This window comes from Corvus hawaiiensis, chromosome 13 (assembly GCF_020740725.1).
Source record: "Corvus hawaiiensis isolate bCorHaw1 chromosome 13, bCorHaw1.pri.cur, whole genome shotgun sequence".
Taxonomy (NCBI): domain Eukaryota; kingdom Metazoa; phylum Chordata; class Aves; order Passeriformes; family Corvidae; genus Corvus; species Corvus hawaiiensis.
Genome location: NC_063225.1, coordinates 21,333,574 through 21,346,251, shown reverse-complemented (window position 1 = coordinate 21,346,251; position 12,678 = coordinate 21,333,574). Strand labels below are relative to the sequence as shown.

Genomic DNA, 12,678 nt, shown 5'->3' with positions numbered 1-12,678 from the left:
ACGCCAAACCCATTTCCACCGGGCAAACGAGCTGGGTGAGTCCCTGGCAGGGACGGCACGGCGCCTTTCATCCTTCCTCCAGGTCACCCACGGAATCAAAGGCTTCAACAGCCCCGTAACACCGGGGCTTTGAAGAAACCAGACCATCCCCCCCGGGCATCCCTGGGTGTTAAATCCCCCCCAAAATGGGTGACACCACCCCTGACCCCACTTAGCCAGTGCCACTGTGGTTTTCAAGGTGGGCCATTTTCATGCATTTTGTTGCATAGGCCAGGCCGGGGGAAGGAGTGGAATTGGGTTGTGGATGTGCAGGGAGGAGGAGGAGAAGAAAGAGGAAGGCTCACCCTGCCCACCCCAGCAGGGGGGGGCTGCAACTCAGCTCCCTGCCCCGGCACTGCTGTCCCCAGGGTGGCCCTGTCACTGGCGCGTCACATCCCGCAGTCTCTGCTGCCATCTAGTGCAATAACCTCCTTGGCCCCCCCGTCGGGAGCATCCCTGTCCCCTTGTCCCCACTAGAGGATGGGCTGTCCCCATGTCACCCACGTCCTGAAGGGGCACTGGGACAGCACAGATTTTGGGGTGCCTGGTGTCGGGGCTCACAGCCTGGCACCGTTGTGGAGGATGCTGGTGAGAAACAGCGATGTGCTAGAAAATCCTGCGTTTATTTTCATGTCATTTAAAAGCCGTTCCAAGCCCGGAGCGAGCAGCGAGCTCTTCCCCAGGGCGCAGGGATTTGGCCCCATCAGCACTTGTAGCTCCCAAAAAAACAGGAAAGAAAACCCAAAGGAATCACACAGGTATCACCTGGCACCCCGGTGCGCTCCCAGGTGGGCTGTGGGACAAATCCAGCGGGACAAATCCTGCAGCACTCAGCTCCATGCGGTGTCAAGGTCAACACGAACCAGGGCACAGACGCTGCGCTCCGGGACGTTCCCCAGTGCCAGCCATGGGCTCCTTTCCAACGTCTTAACAGCGCGAGTGGGACTAACCAAGTCCGCCGGGGCCAGGTGTGGACCCCAGCGAGGACACCTGGTCTGGGGGACCCTAAAGTGCTTTGCAAGGGACACACACAAACACACACCCCCCCTCTGAGCCCGGTGCTCCAGGAGAGAAGGGCTGGGGGGCCCTGGATTGTACCCCCATCCTTGGGTGTGGGATAGATGATGCCCCACAGGGCTAGTGGGCCCTTTCTCCCCATCCCCACAGATCCCTGTGTTTGGGGCCATTCCTCCAGGCACATTCCCAGGGATACTGAGACAGGGACAAACAGGTGGGTTCTCCCAGAGCAGCAGCGGCGACTCATCCACATTTTTGGGGGTTCCTGGTGAGCCCAAGGTCATCTTTTAACAAGAAAAAACCAAGCCTGAAATAAAAACCAGCCTCCATTTTAGCAGCAAGTCCTAAGGGAAGGTCCAAGTGCTCGGCAGCCCCGAGCCATCGTCCGGTGCTACAGCACGGCAGTGTCCCAGGGAGAAAACAAGTTTCCAGTGGGATGGGGAGTTGGCACTGGTGGCCAGAACCTGGCTGGAAAGTCCCACCAGGAGCGAGTGCCAGAAGGAAGAGAGAAAATACTTGGTCCCATTTTACCAGCCGAGGGAAAGCTGGGCCACGTGTAACAGCCACGGTTGGGAGGACATGGCACCGGGATCCATGGGCAGGGTGTCACCACCTCAGTGTCCATCCTCAGCCAGCACCAAGGAACGGTCACCTGCAAGCAGGGAGTGGGGTAAGATGGAATGAGTGACTGCAGAGGCTCCGTATCCCATATTCTGGTGCCTTCTGATGTCCTCAGCCCAAGGAGATCCCATTCCTGTCCATCCCATGCTGATGCCCATGGCCTCAACCCCTGGGCACAGCCCAGCTCCAACAAGAGGTCCTGGTGCTTCCTACAAGTGGAGAACCAGCTCCAAACCAATGAGGAAACCTCTTCCCAAGATCCAGAGTCTCAGGGACAGCAGAGCTTCCCAGTCACTCAAACCAGCAGTTGATGGGATCACCTCCGGTGTGGAGATGGCACTGTGGGTTCTGTCACTGGCCAGCCCAACAGCAGGCCCACGAGAAGGGACAAAGCCTTCCTTAGGCACATCACAGAGTGGAGCCATTCCTCTTTGCACCCACATTCCCTCAAACCCTCCACTCATGGCACGACCTGTGTGTCCTAAAATGTCCTTGAGAGTCCCTCACCTCCTGTGCCCGCGGGAGAGGTAATCCCGGTTCAGAGAGCAGAGCTGCTGCTCCAGACGGAAGATGCGGAACGCCAGGTACGAGGAGGACACGACCAGGAGGCAGATGCTGGGAGCAGAGGAACAAGCCAAACGCTCAGTTGAGACTGAGACCAACATTCCCAGTGCCCCCCAGCTTCCTCACGCCCTCGGCACACTTACAGCACGATGAAGATCTTCAGGAGCTGGTAGTCGGAGGGTCTCAGTTCTGCCACACAGTTCTGCTCCACCTCCAGCTCCTCCTCGGTGTTTATTGCACTTTCTGAAAAGCAAACCCAGAGTCAGCGGCACAGCCACACTTGGCTGATGCTCCTGCTCCTCCAGCAACTGGGAAACATCAAATATTCCTCCCTCATGGGCTCAGACCCTGCAGCCAGGTGACCCCAGCCAATCCCCAGGACTCTCATTGCTGACTCCCAGCCTAATCTGCGAGGCAGAACTCCCCTGCACGAGAGCAGAGGATGGATGAACACACTTTTATGGATGTTCTCACCCAGTACCATGTGGAGCAGGGCACAGACCCATGTCTCTCACCCGAAACCAGCGGCTCCTCAGAGGTGAAGGAGCTCTCCTTGGCGCTCAGGCTGCTGACAGAGGTCCGGTGGATGCACTGGTAGTTGGCATCTGGCAGTGACAGTGACAGTGAGGTAGGTGACACCTTCCTCCACTTGCCCTCGGGGACAATCACCTCCTGTGGGAACAGTCCCGGTGAGCCGTGAATGAAGCCAGCAGTGCCAAGGATATGGTGGGGGCCAGATTCAAACTCAAACCTTACAGCATCTCCATGGAGCACCACCACATTCAAAACATCATCCTGAGGGAGAGCTGGTCTTCCATGATGGCTCCATGGGAATGCAGGTTCCCACTGCCACAGAAGGACCTGCCCACATACTCCACACCTGCCCCAAATACCAACTGCTGCCTCCTCCACACCTTGAAGCTCAGGGCGGTCACCTGGAATTCTCCAGCATGCCCCAAAAAGGCAGCAAATCAAGCAGGGTGGCAGCTGGCACAGAGAGGGGCTCCCCCAACGGAGAGTTCCCAGGGCTGGAGCTGCCAAAGGGCTGCATCCCACCGAAGCACCAGGAGATGCTGCCAGATCAGCCTGAATCACAGCCGATTCAGCCCTTGAAATGAATCTTTAACCCCTGGGATATCACCAGGCCATGGGTGACATCCCACCTGTCACCCTCTGGTGCACCCCAACTGGCCTCCTGCACCCAGCCCAAGGCTCAGGACCACCAGCCACAGAGGACACCCTTCTCCAAAGGTGCAGGACGTGGCCCCCCGTGCTCCCTGGATCACACCACGGTTCAGCAGGTGTTTCCCTCTCCAGCCATCCTACTCATCCCACACATTTTTGGATAACTCAACCCCATTCCCAGCCTGTTATCCACATTCCCAGCTGTGAAGAGCATCAGCCATTGGGGAGCAGAGTGGCAGCATTTTCCACATCACTCTAAAGTTTTTCCATCTGTAAACAGACAGAGTCACTGGCTGTGCTCAGCTGGGACCTCTTGACCCATCTGCTCCTGCCAAGTCTGGGGATGAGGGTCCCAGAGGATGAGCTATGATGGCGACAGGCGCGTCCTTGCACAACCTTTGCACACCGACAGGAGAACCGACTCTCTCCCGACTCTCTGAGCAGCGACCAGACAGTGTCAAACCCACCAGGGGGGCCAGGCGGGCCCTCTCCACCCACAGCATGAGGTCAGGGGTCTCTCCTCTCCCAGAGCTGCCCTGACCCTCACCAGTGACACGGAGTCCGGCTCCTCCGACAGCTCCTTCAGACTCAAACTCTTCTTACTGGAAACCTGGAAGGGATGGAAAGGATCGGGCATTACGGTGCCACCTCTCCCAGCTTCAGCCTCAGCCACAAAATGGAATTTGGGCTTTTCTCCTGAGACTGTGAAGAGCAGCTGCTAGAACTTACAATCACGGGGATTTGGGGGATGAGGAAAGGGCACTGCGTCACTGCTTCCCCTCACCAAAAACCTGGTGGGGCCGTGGTTGAGCCAAAGGCTTCCATGGACAGGATAAAACATCAGGGGGTAAAAAAAAAGAAGGGAATATCTGGGCAGAGCCCAGCACATTTCAAAGAATAAATCCCCCAGTTTGGCAATGGCGCTGAATTACCCAAGTCGCTGCCCTGGCACAGCTGGCACACACCCTCCTGGGCAGGGCAGGGCTCCTGCACGGCTTCCCACGTGCTTCAAAGGCAGGGAGAAGAGGTCCCCACAGTCCTCCTCTCCAGCTTGAGGGCTGATGGATGTCTTCCCCCACTTAATTTAAATTCTTTTTTAACTTTGTACCATTTTTCCTCCCCTTAAAACTTTAGATCTGGGCAAAAGGCATAAATGTGCAGAGTGGCAGAACTAGTATTACCACCAGATTATAAATAATTCATACCCACGCCCTGCGAGAGAGCAGAAACTCAGGGCTCTGCCTCATCCATGACCCAGAAGAGCCCACGGGGACAGGACGTGCCCAAGGCATGGCTCCTGCCCCTCTTCCCATCCCTTGCTGCGGAGTGAGGATGCTGGGAATTGGAGAGGGCTTTGGGAGCAGTTCAAAGCCTTGGAGGCAATGATGAAGAGCTGTGCTCAGCCCAAAGGCAGGTGCAGAGTCCCAGGGCCATGGACACACGGTGGGACACAGAGTGGGGGTACCTGCAGGTGTGTGCAGACTCTCCTCAGGACATCATAGACGCTGTCACGAGAGATGAGGGACACGAAGATGTACTGCAAGAGAAAGAGATGTGCTGTTGGGAAAGATTCCCCCATCCCGAGTCCAGCTCTCCACAGGGAGGGACAGGCAGAGACGTCCTGCCCTTGAATCTCCCCGTTTTCGGGAGCCACGTCTCCCTCGCAGGCATTTCCCTGCGGAGTTTCCCTGCTGTTATTTTTGCAGCCTGCTAAAACCTGGACCAGATTTTTTTGGGGCCAGTCTCGCTCAGTTGCTGTTCCTACGGCTTTTCCATGCTCAACCCAGAGGGACATGGCAGCAAATGGGGCTGGAACCGATGGAAAACATCCCCAGGTATGGAAGGGACACAGGGCCACACTCACCGTGCCTGACACAGAGCCCCTGGGTGGTGTGCAGGGCAGCCACATGTAGCTTTGAACGCCCAAATCCTGCCCTGTGCCACTCCCTGCTAAAGCCCACCTCCCAAAATTCCGCAGGAATAACTGCCTCCCAAAATCCTGCAGGAACAACCCCCTCCCTGGCAGGGACAGGCAACACAGAGTGCTTGGCAGCAGCACCCAGGCAGGCGAGGACTTGGACACACTACATCAGCTCACTGCAGCCAACAACATCCAACGGGATTTAAAAGCTGGAAACGCAGCCCCATATCCAAGTTTTCCGCCAGCTCTGGCTGAATGCCAGCCCAAACCCTTTCCCTGCTTGTATTTAAGGAGTTTAAAGGTTTTACGTGAGCCTGGCAGGGATTTGTCAGGCTCAGCCGAGTTTCACGTGGGCTTTGCTTCGTCCAGGAACAAAGTGAAATTCAGGAACAAAAGGAAAGCTGTGGTGTTTGCCCTGGCTGGCAGCCAGCACAGAGAGCAGTGCTCACTTCCCAACCAGGGATGGGAATCGCTTCGTTCCCTGCTCTCAAACCACATCCAGCTCGGACCTGGGCATCTGCTGGGTGCTGGTGTTACCTTTCTGCTGGCAGTGGTGGTGATGGCCAGGCCGTTGGGCAGCAGCCGAGCTGTCTTGTGCTTCTTTATCAGCTGTACGGACACCACCGGGATCACAACCTGCGGGGCAGGAACACGGGGATGGACACGGCACACACATCATCCAGCCAGCCTCCCTAAGACCCACCAGGACAGCCCCCCCTGCAAGCCTTGGGAGGGTGAAAAATAAGGCAGGATGTTATTTTTGGCAGGGTTTTTGCTGAAACCTCGAGCCTCCTTCAGGTATTTGTTTAAAGCATCACATATAAATAATTCAGTCCTTCAGCCCAGTTTTAAAGGAAGTCGTCTCTCCCCAAGATCCCCGTCAGCTACAAGACTAATGGGGAAACATCAGATTGTAAATCAAGAAGAAAAGCCAAGAGAGATTCAAATCTCACCCCCCCTAAAACCTTTGATCTTCCTTCAAGTGCTGTTGTGGCTGGAAGGAGGTTTTGCATCAGGGAATTTTAAACCAAACCAATATTTGGTTTCCCCAGGCCAATGCCACAGGTCATCAGAAGGGAGGGCATGGCCGTGCTCCCCTTCCCACTGGAGGCTTCTGTTGGGGGTTTTAGTGGTATTTGGGTGCAGGAGGGGATGAGCTGCGGTTACAAGCCCTGAGGGACCAGGGTGAGCTGGTGCCCCCATTACCTTAATGTCCTTCCCAAAAAGGTTTGCGTAGAAGCAGAGCCAGTTGGGGGAGATGTAAAGCCTTCCCTGGATGAGGATGTCTCTCTGGAGCGCGCAGGAGCAAACTGCAAGGCAGAGAGAGAGCCATGGCAATCCCTGTGCCGGATCCTGCTGCCTCCATGCCCATCCCTCACCCTGCCACCCACCTTTCAGCACGCTCTCCTCCGTCGGGATGTCCTTGAACAGTTTGTGGTACTGGGAGTTGTACTTGCTAGCGGCCTGAAAGCAAAGCAGAACAAAGTTATCCGGTGACCTTGCCGAGAAGGCGACCCAAAAATCCCTCTGCTGCAAGAAAACCTCCCTCTGCCCGCACCCGGGACCGGCGCAGGGGGGTCCCACCGGGCTGGGGACGGAAGCCCCGACGGATTAGAGGCAGGTCGGATGATCCAGCACCCGGCGAAGCCTGTGCCATCCTCCCAGATGAACATTTCCCTTAATATCTACGGAGGCTGCTGAGCCTCGGCGAGGAGCCGGTTTTCTGCCGGGCTCATCCGCAGGCAGTTTGTTTTGCCCAGCGGTTTCTCTCCTCCTCCTCCTCCTCTTCCCTTATCCGGGACACGGTGACAACACTTGCTTTGCGCCCATCGCGCCGCGCCATCCAGCTATTTATATTCCCAGCGCCGCTTCAAAGCCTGCTGGCAGCCGCGGCGGGAGGCTTGGCCCTGAAATGCTCCTGTGGCGAAGGCAAAGCTCCGAAGCACTTCAACGCCTTCCATAAATCCGCTCAACTGGTCCTGCAAGGCAGCTTCGTGCCCCCTGCCCTTGGGATGCTCCCCAGGGATATGGCTGTCCTGCAGCAGTGACAGCTGCCCCCCGAATTCCAAGGAGGAGCTGCTTTGCCAGGATGCAGAGAAGGCTGGCACAGCAAGGCTGGTTTGTGGCAGCCGCACAGGCAGAGCCCTCCTGCCCACGGGGACAAGGTCACCTTTGCTCTGCGCACCTTGTCACCGGATGAGCTGGGCCCTAAGAGGATCAAGGCTCAGCAGCACCTGGAGTTGGCTCAGACACCTCCCGGAGGGATGCCGGGATGGTAGGGGTGCCAGTGGGAGTGTTCCAGGAGAACACGAAGGGCAATTCCACCAAGAAACACCCCCTGGTCCCAGCACAAATCCACTGCTGACCCTGTCACCCTTGCAGATGCCTCTGAGGAACTACAAAAATGTTTTTCTCCTCCATTTCCTTCATGGGGAAAGGCAAAATGCCACTTCCTGTCACTCCTTCCTCTTCCAGGGCATCTCTTGTCTGTAGATGGACCAAAACCATCTAATTTGGGCATGATCTGAACAACCAAAAAGGTTCAAACGGACAGAAATTTAATGGCTCTCAGTCAACATTTCCACTGTCTCCTTTGCTCTGGATGGAAAATCCTGGAAGTGTTTGCAAGGCAGAGCATGGGCCACACAAAACCATCACAGGTCCCCTGAAATTAAATGCAGGAGGCTCTGCCCCACACCAGGAGCCGCCTCCGGCTCCCTCAGCCCACACCTGAGACCCCAGGTGGGCTCCTCCTGGGGCGAGCCTGGTCATTCCCAAAGCCAAAGGCTTACCACTTCCCGGTGGCATTTCTTGATGTCCTCATCCTTGAGGGCTTCGTTCAGGCGGAGGCTGGAAGGGAAAAGGATAATCACCAGGTAGGCAAAGAGCCACAGGTCTCTCACCCGCTCCCTAAAACACGTCTGCTGCAATATGAGACATGGAAAAATGTAAAGGACCGAAGAGAGACCTCAGGAAGCCACATTTTGAGTGTCTCCATGATTTATCGTGACGTTGGGCATTGCTGAGGCTCAGTACTGGCTGTTGAGGGCTGATCTCTGATGGGAGCCCGTGGAGGCACCAGGGCCAAGGTACCCCACACACACCCCAGCTCCTGGGGAAGGAGCCCGGAGCTGACCCGGCAGCAGCTTGGGACAGGTTAGGAGCTGCAAATGTGCAGCTTTGGCTGGGGCAAGGATTCCTGAGGGAAAGCAGACACAGGAAGTTGGGAACGTGCCTGAGCAGGAGGGTGGACTCAGCTTTGGCCGTGCACGGGGACATCCATCCACGTCCATCCCACAGACAGATGAAGAGACAAACCACGAAGAGACCAATATCCTCCCAACAACCTCAGCAGTGGGAATACTGACCCCTTCCCCAAACCCCTCTCACTTCCCTACTTTTATACCCACAATATTTCAGGGAGAATACAAAGTTGGGCCCTCCCTGTGCCCTGTGCCAGTTGGCAGGCAGTATTCAGGGCTCGAAGGCAGCAGGAATGCCAGAGCAGGAAGGAAAAGAGAGAACACTCAACCGCAGGCAGATCCTGGGATGCTGCTCCTCACCTGCTGTCGAGGGAATCCAAACTCTTCTGCTTGTGGGACACCTCCAGCTTCTCACGGCCGTGCCTGGGCTCGGGGCTCTTCAGGGGAGCTGCCTTCTCGTGCATCGGCGTGGCACTGCAAGGAGACACCTGTCAGCCCCCTAGGGAAAGGGGAAGAGGGGTCTGGAGCTGTAAATCTGTTCCCTTCAATCCCAGCCTGCACAGAGACGTCAGAATCTGCCGCTCAAGGACAGCAAGAATATTTCTGCTATTTCTCAAGTCACGTGGAGAGAAAAGAAGAAAAAAAAAAAAAAGCCATTTTTCTGCCAGGGACTCCCCAGCGCTCACAACAGAGCAGCCAAATTGCTGCGGCTCCCTGGGATAACACCCTCCAAAGCAGAGCCTCTCCTCCTTAAGGGCTGGAGGTTGGGATGGCAAAAACCACAGGTCTACGAAACTCCTTGGGGGGATGGATTTCGCCAGGGCCTGCTCCTCTTGGTCGGCAAAACACCATCTTCCCGGGGCAGAACCACGGCCAGGCACGTTAGAGCCAGTTATTTACCATCGGGAATGTTATCAGAGGTGCTTATCAGCCACGGCAGGCAAAGTAAACACAGCCCCAGCGCTGCGGGCAGGTTATCACCTGGCAGGCCACAAAGGTGACACTTCCACCCTCGGCAAACCACCACCGGAGATTGCTGCGGCACCGGCAGCCAAGCAGAGCACGATCCCAGGGGACCGGCGGCCAAGGCAGAGCCAGCAAACAGAGTCACAGACCCACGGAGAGGAAATTATTCCAGGGAAAGCACTCGGCTCACCATGCAGGGGGTGATGCCGGAGCAGGTGGGGCACCGGCAGGACAGGATAAGCGCCAGCAGGCGGGATGAGCGCGGAGCTGGAGCGCATCCCGGTGCCCGCGAGGATGGTGCCACGGCAGTGCGGCAGGCAGAGGAGCCGTACCAAACTTCCTATGCTCCGAGAGCAGCTCCTTCGCCGCCTGTACTTCCCTAGACACATCCTGCTCCTGCTCCGGGGGGCTCATCTGAAGGAGAACCTATGGAAATAATCCCCCCTGACTCGGGGAGAGCCAGGATAGGGGTGCTGGATCCCAACAGCTGTGCCCAAATGGGCTGAAGGCTGAAGTCACATGAGCTCCCACAGCCTCAGGGCCCTGACCAAAACACTGTCTGGAGGCAATGGAGCCCGGCTGAATCCTGGCTGGAGACACAAGGAATGCTCCCACAACAGGCAACACAAACAAGGGGGTGCAGGAGAACCAAACAGAAGTCACTGGTGCTGTGTGACTGGAAAATAGCTCCTGGATCCCCACAGCCAGTGTTGGCAAAGACCTGCCTGCACAGCCCTGGAATCCGAGCACTGCAGGGATGGGATGGACATGCCGAGGTTGTGGGTTTTTAGGAGCTCAGGTCAAAGGATGTGTCAGGAGGGGAAAGGAGACCTTACTGACAAGAAGCACCAAAATAACATCCCTTGGCATGGCACCAAAAGGTGTTTTCCCTGCCTGATTTCTCAAGCACCCTCTGCCAGGGGATACCATGCTGCCCTGAAGCTGAAACTCCCACCACGGAGGCACCAAAGCCTTCATCTGCCCTTCTCCCTGGAAAAGGGGCTCTGACCCGATCTGGAGCCTCCTTGCCCAGAGCTCAGCACGCTTCGGCTTCCCTCACGTCATCCCTTAAATCCCCAAGTGCTTGAACTGCTTAATCCGGGTGAGCCGATTTATCCCTAACTGGGGCTGACACCGAGGGGCACCACACAGGAATCGGGGAGAGGCAAAGGCATCAGAACCCCCCCGAGGTCATCAAACACACAGAAATCCCCTAAAATGAGAAAAAACACAGGCTGGAGAGCACTTGAAAGCACTGCATCCTTGTTTTCTCTCCCTCTCATGGCCACCACCAGGGACAACTCCTGGGTAAGATGATCCTGGACACAGCGCTGGCAGCGGGATGCTCCAGGGACAGTCTGGCGGCTGTGAGGAGCATCCTCAGCCCCAGCAGGGACATCACAGGAGCTGCTTTGTCTCCTCTGTCCAGACCTTGGTCCATCCCGGCTCCCACATGCATCAGGGATGCACATCCAGGGTTTGGGAGCACAGGATAAGGTGGGGCTCCAGGCACAGGGAGGTTTCCCTTCCAATAAGTGCTTCCAGTGACAGCACAGTGAGAAAAGCACTTTCTAGCAGCTCATAGTGTCACCCTCCTCAAGGAATTTGTTCAGTGGGAAGCTGCTCCTGAGATAAACTCACCATCCCAAGTGTCCCGTAACAAAACAGTGGAACAAAAACAGTCGGAGTTCAGAGCTCCTGAGGAGAGGCGGAGAGGGTGGGTGGGGAAGTTCCCAGCAAAGCAAAAATAACCCAGCGACCTGGTGCCCCTCTGCCCACTCCTGACACCCCCGCCCCGCCCACACCGGCTCCCCGAAGCCCCAGGCTTTGCCACGAGAACGCCGGTGCTTCTCCCTCCCACGGGATCGCCGTCTCCCTTCCCTTACGCGGCGCTGGGATCCAGCCTGGAAAAGGTCCGGCGCGAGCCCCTCCGTCGGCGAGCGATTTTCGCTGGATCCCTTCCCCGCTGCCGGGGAAGCGCGCGGCGGATGCCGGAGCGAGCCAGGCAGGGATCCCGCCTCCCAAAAAACCCCAGGAGGCTCAGAGGCGGAGGGAGGCACCGGCGGGCGGGCGGCCGCGGCCCGAGCGAGCCCGGGCGGGATGCGGCGAGCTGCCCTTGGTCCCGGCGTCCAAGGTCATTTCAGTCCCGCGTGTCGGAGCTGGAGCGGAGCCACCCCGGGATGCTGGAGGGGAACGGCCGGAGCCGAGCGGCGCTGGCAGGAGAGAATGAGGCGCGACGTCAAGGCCGGAGGGAGCCCCGCGTGTCCCTCCCGCGATGTCCCCGGTGTTCCCCGCCCCGGGAACCGGGGGGGTCACGGACGGGACAAAGCCGAGCCCCCGGTCCCAGGATGTCCACAGCGCCCGCGGCGCGGGGTCTCACCGGGAGCCGCTCCGAGCGCCCCGCGGCACGGAGGGAGCACGGCGGGAGGTGACCCCGGGCCTGCGGGGCTGTGCGGGGCACGGTGGGACGGGGGGTCTCGGCCACCGCCGGGGCCGCGCCCGGGGCAGCCCCGGCGCCGGTCGCATCCCCGCCCGCGCTCGGAGACCCTCAGGCAAAACCGGCGGGTCCTCGCGGGCAGCGGCGGGATTCCTCCCCGGCCCCGGCCGGCCCGGCCCGGTCCGGTCCGTCTCTTCAGGGAAGGGGCGAGGAGCTGTCGGTGTTTCCGCGCTCCCCTCAGCGGGGCGCCGCCGGCCGGGACAGGCCGAGGGGCAGCACCGGCTCCGCGGCGGCAGCGGGAGGGACGCGCCCCCGGCACCCTCCGGCCCCGAAGCCCTCTCCGGTCCCAACCGCCCCTCAGTCCCGGGTCCCCCCTCAGTCCCGGAGCCCCCCAGGCCCCCCGGTACCTGCGCGCGGCCCCGCGCGCCGCCGTCATACCCCGCGCGCCCCAGCCTCCTCGCGCCGCCACGGCGCCCGCCCATTGGCCGTTCGTCGCCGAGCACCGCCCCCTCCCGCCCGCCCATTGGCCGCCCGCCCCGCAGCCCCGCCCCCGCCATCGCTAAGTGCCAGCTCCCGCCCCCACAGGCCCCGCCCACCGCTGTGAGGGGCCGGAGCCTGGCGGGGTCCCGGCCCTTAAAGGGGCCGCGGAACAGCCTCTTAAAGGGGCCGCGCGGCGGGCGCAGCTCGGGGCGAGTCCCACAGCCGGGCGGGTCTCAGGCCCCCCT

The 12,678-nt window shown here is 58.8% G+C and overlaps 1 protein-coding gene across 6 annotated transcripts; it reads right to left on the bottom strand.

Annotated features, from left to right (window-relative positions):
* Positions 1 to 643: 643 nt before the first annotated feature.
* GRAMD2A (GRAM domain containing 2A) lies at positions 644 to 12,395 on the bottom strand. Of its 6 annotated transcripts, none has more exons than XM_048317902.1 (12): positions 12,361 to 12,395; positions 8,911 to 9,024; positions 8,140 to 8,197; positions 6,739 to 6,811; positions 6,554 to 6,657; positions 5,885 to 5,983; positions 4,892 to 4,963; positions 3,974 to 4,036; positions 2,757 to 2,913; positions 2,385 to 2,484; positions 2,185 to 2,292; positions 644 to 1,708 (listed from the first exon to the last, which is right to left on the bottom strand). In XM_048317902.1, exons 1-12 carry the CDS (start codon positions 12,387 to 12,389, stop codon positions 1,705 to 1,707), a joined length of 981 nt encoding a protein of 326 aa, XP_048173859.1. In that variant the 5' UTR covers positions 12,390 to 12,395; the 3' UTR covers positions 644 to 1,704. The 6 variants fall into 6 exon arrangements, with proteins under 6 accessions (XP_048173859.1, XP_048173861.1, XP_048173860.1 ...); XM_048317904.1 differs by lacking the exon at positions 12,361 to 12,395 and adding an exon at positions 11,403 to 11,829 and having other exon boundaries at positions 8,911 to 9,049; XM_048317903.1 differs by lacking the exon at positions 12,361 to 12,395 and adding an exon at positions 11,403 to 11,828.
* Positions 12,396 to 12,678: the final 283 nt, after the last annotated feature.

What these genes read in the sequence shown, in the direction of transcription:
- GRAMD2A (XM_048317901.1), bottom strand. Translation starts at nt 9,930, where the DNA reads ATGAGCCCCCCGGAGCAGGAGCAGGATGTGTCTAGGGAAGTACAGGCG. An exon ending in TTGGATTCCCTCGACAGCAG is followed by an intron (nt 8,198 to 8,910) that starts GTGAGGAGCAGC and finishes TTTCCCTTCCAG; the next exon opens with CCTCCGCCTGAACGAAGCCC. An exon ending in CCACCACTGCCAGCAGAAAG is followed by an intron (nt 4,964 to 5,884) that starts GTAACACCAGCA and finishes TTTCTCTTGCAG; the next exon opens with TACATCTTCGTGTCCCTCAT.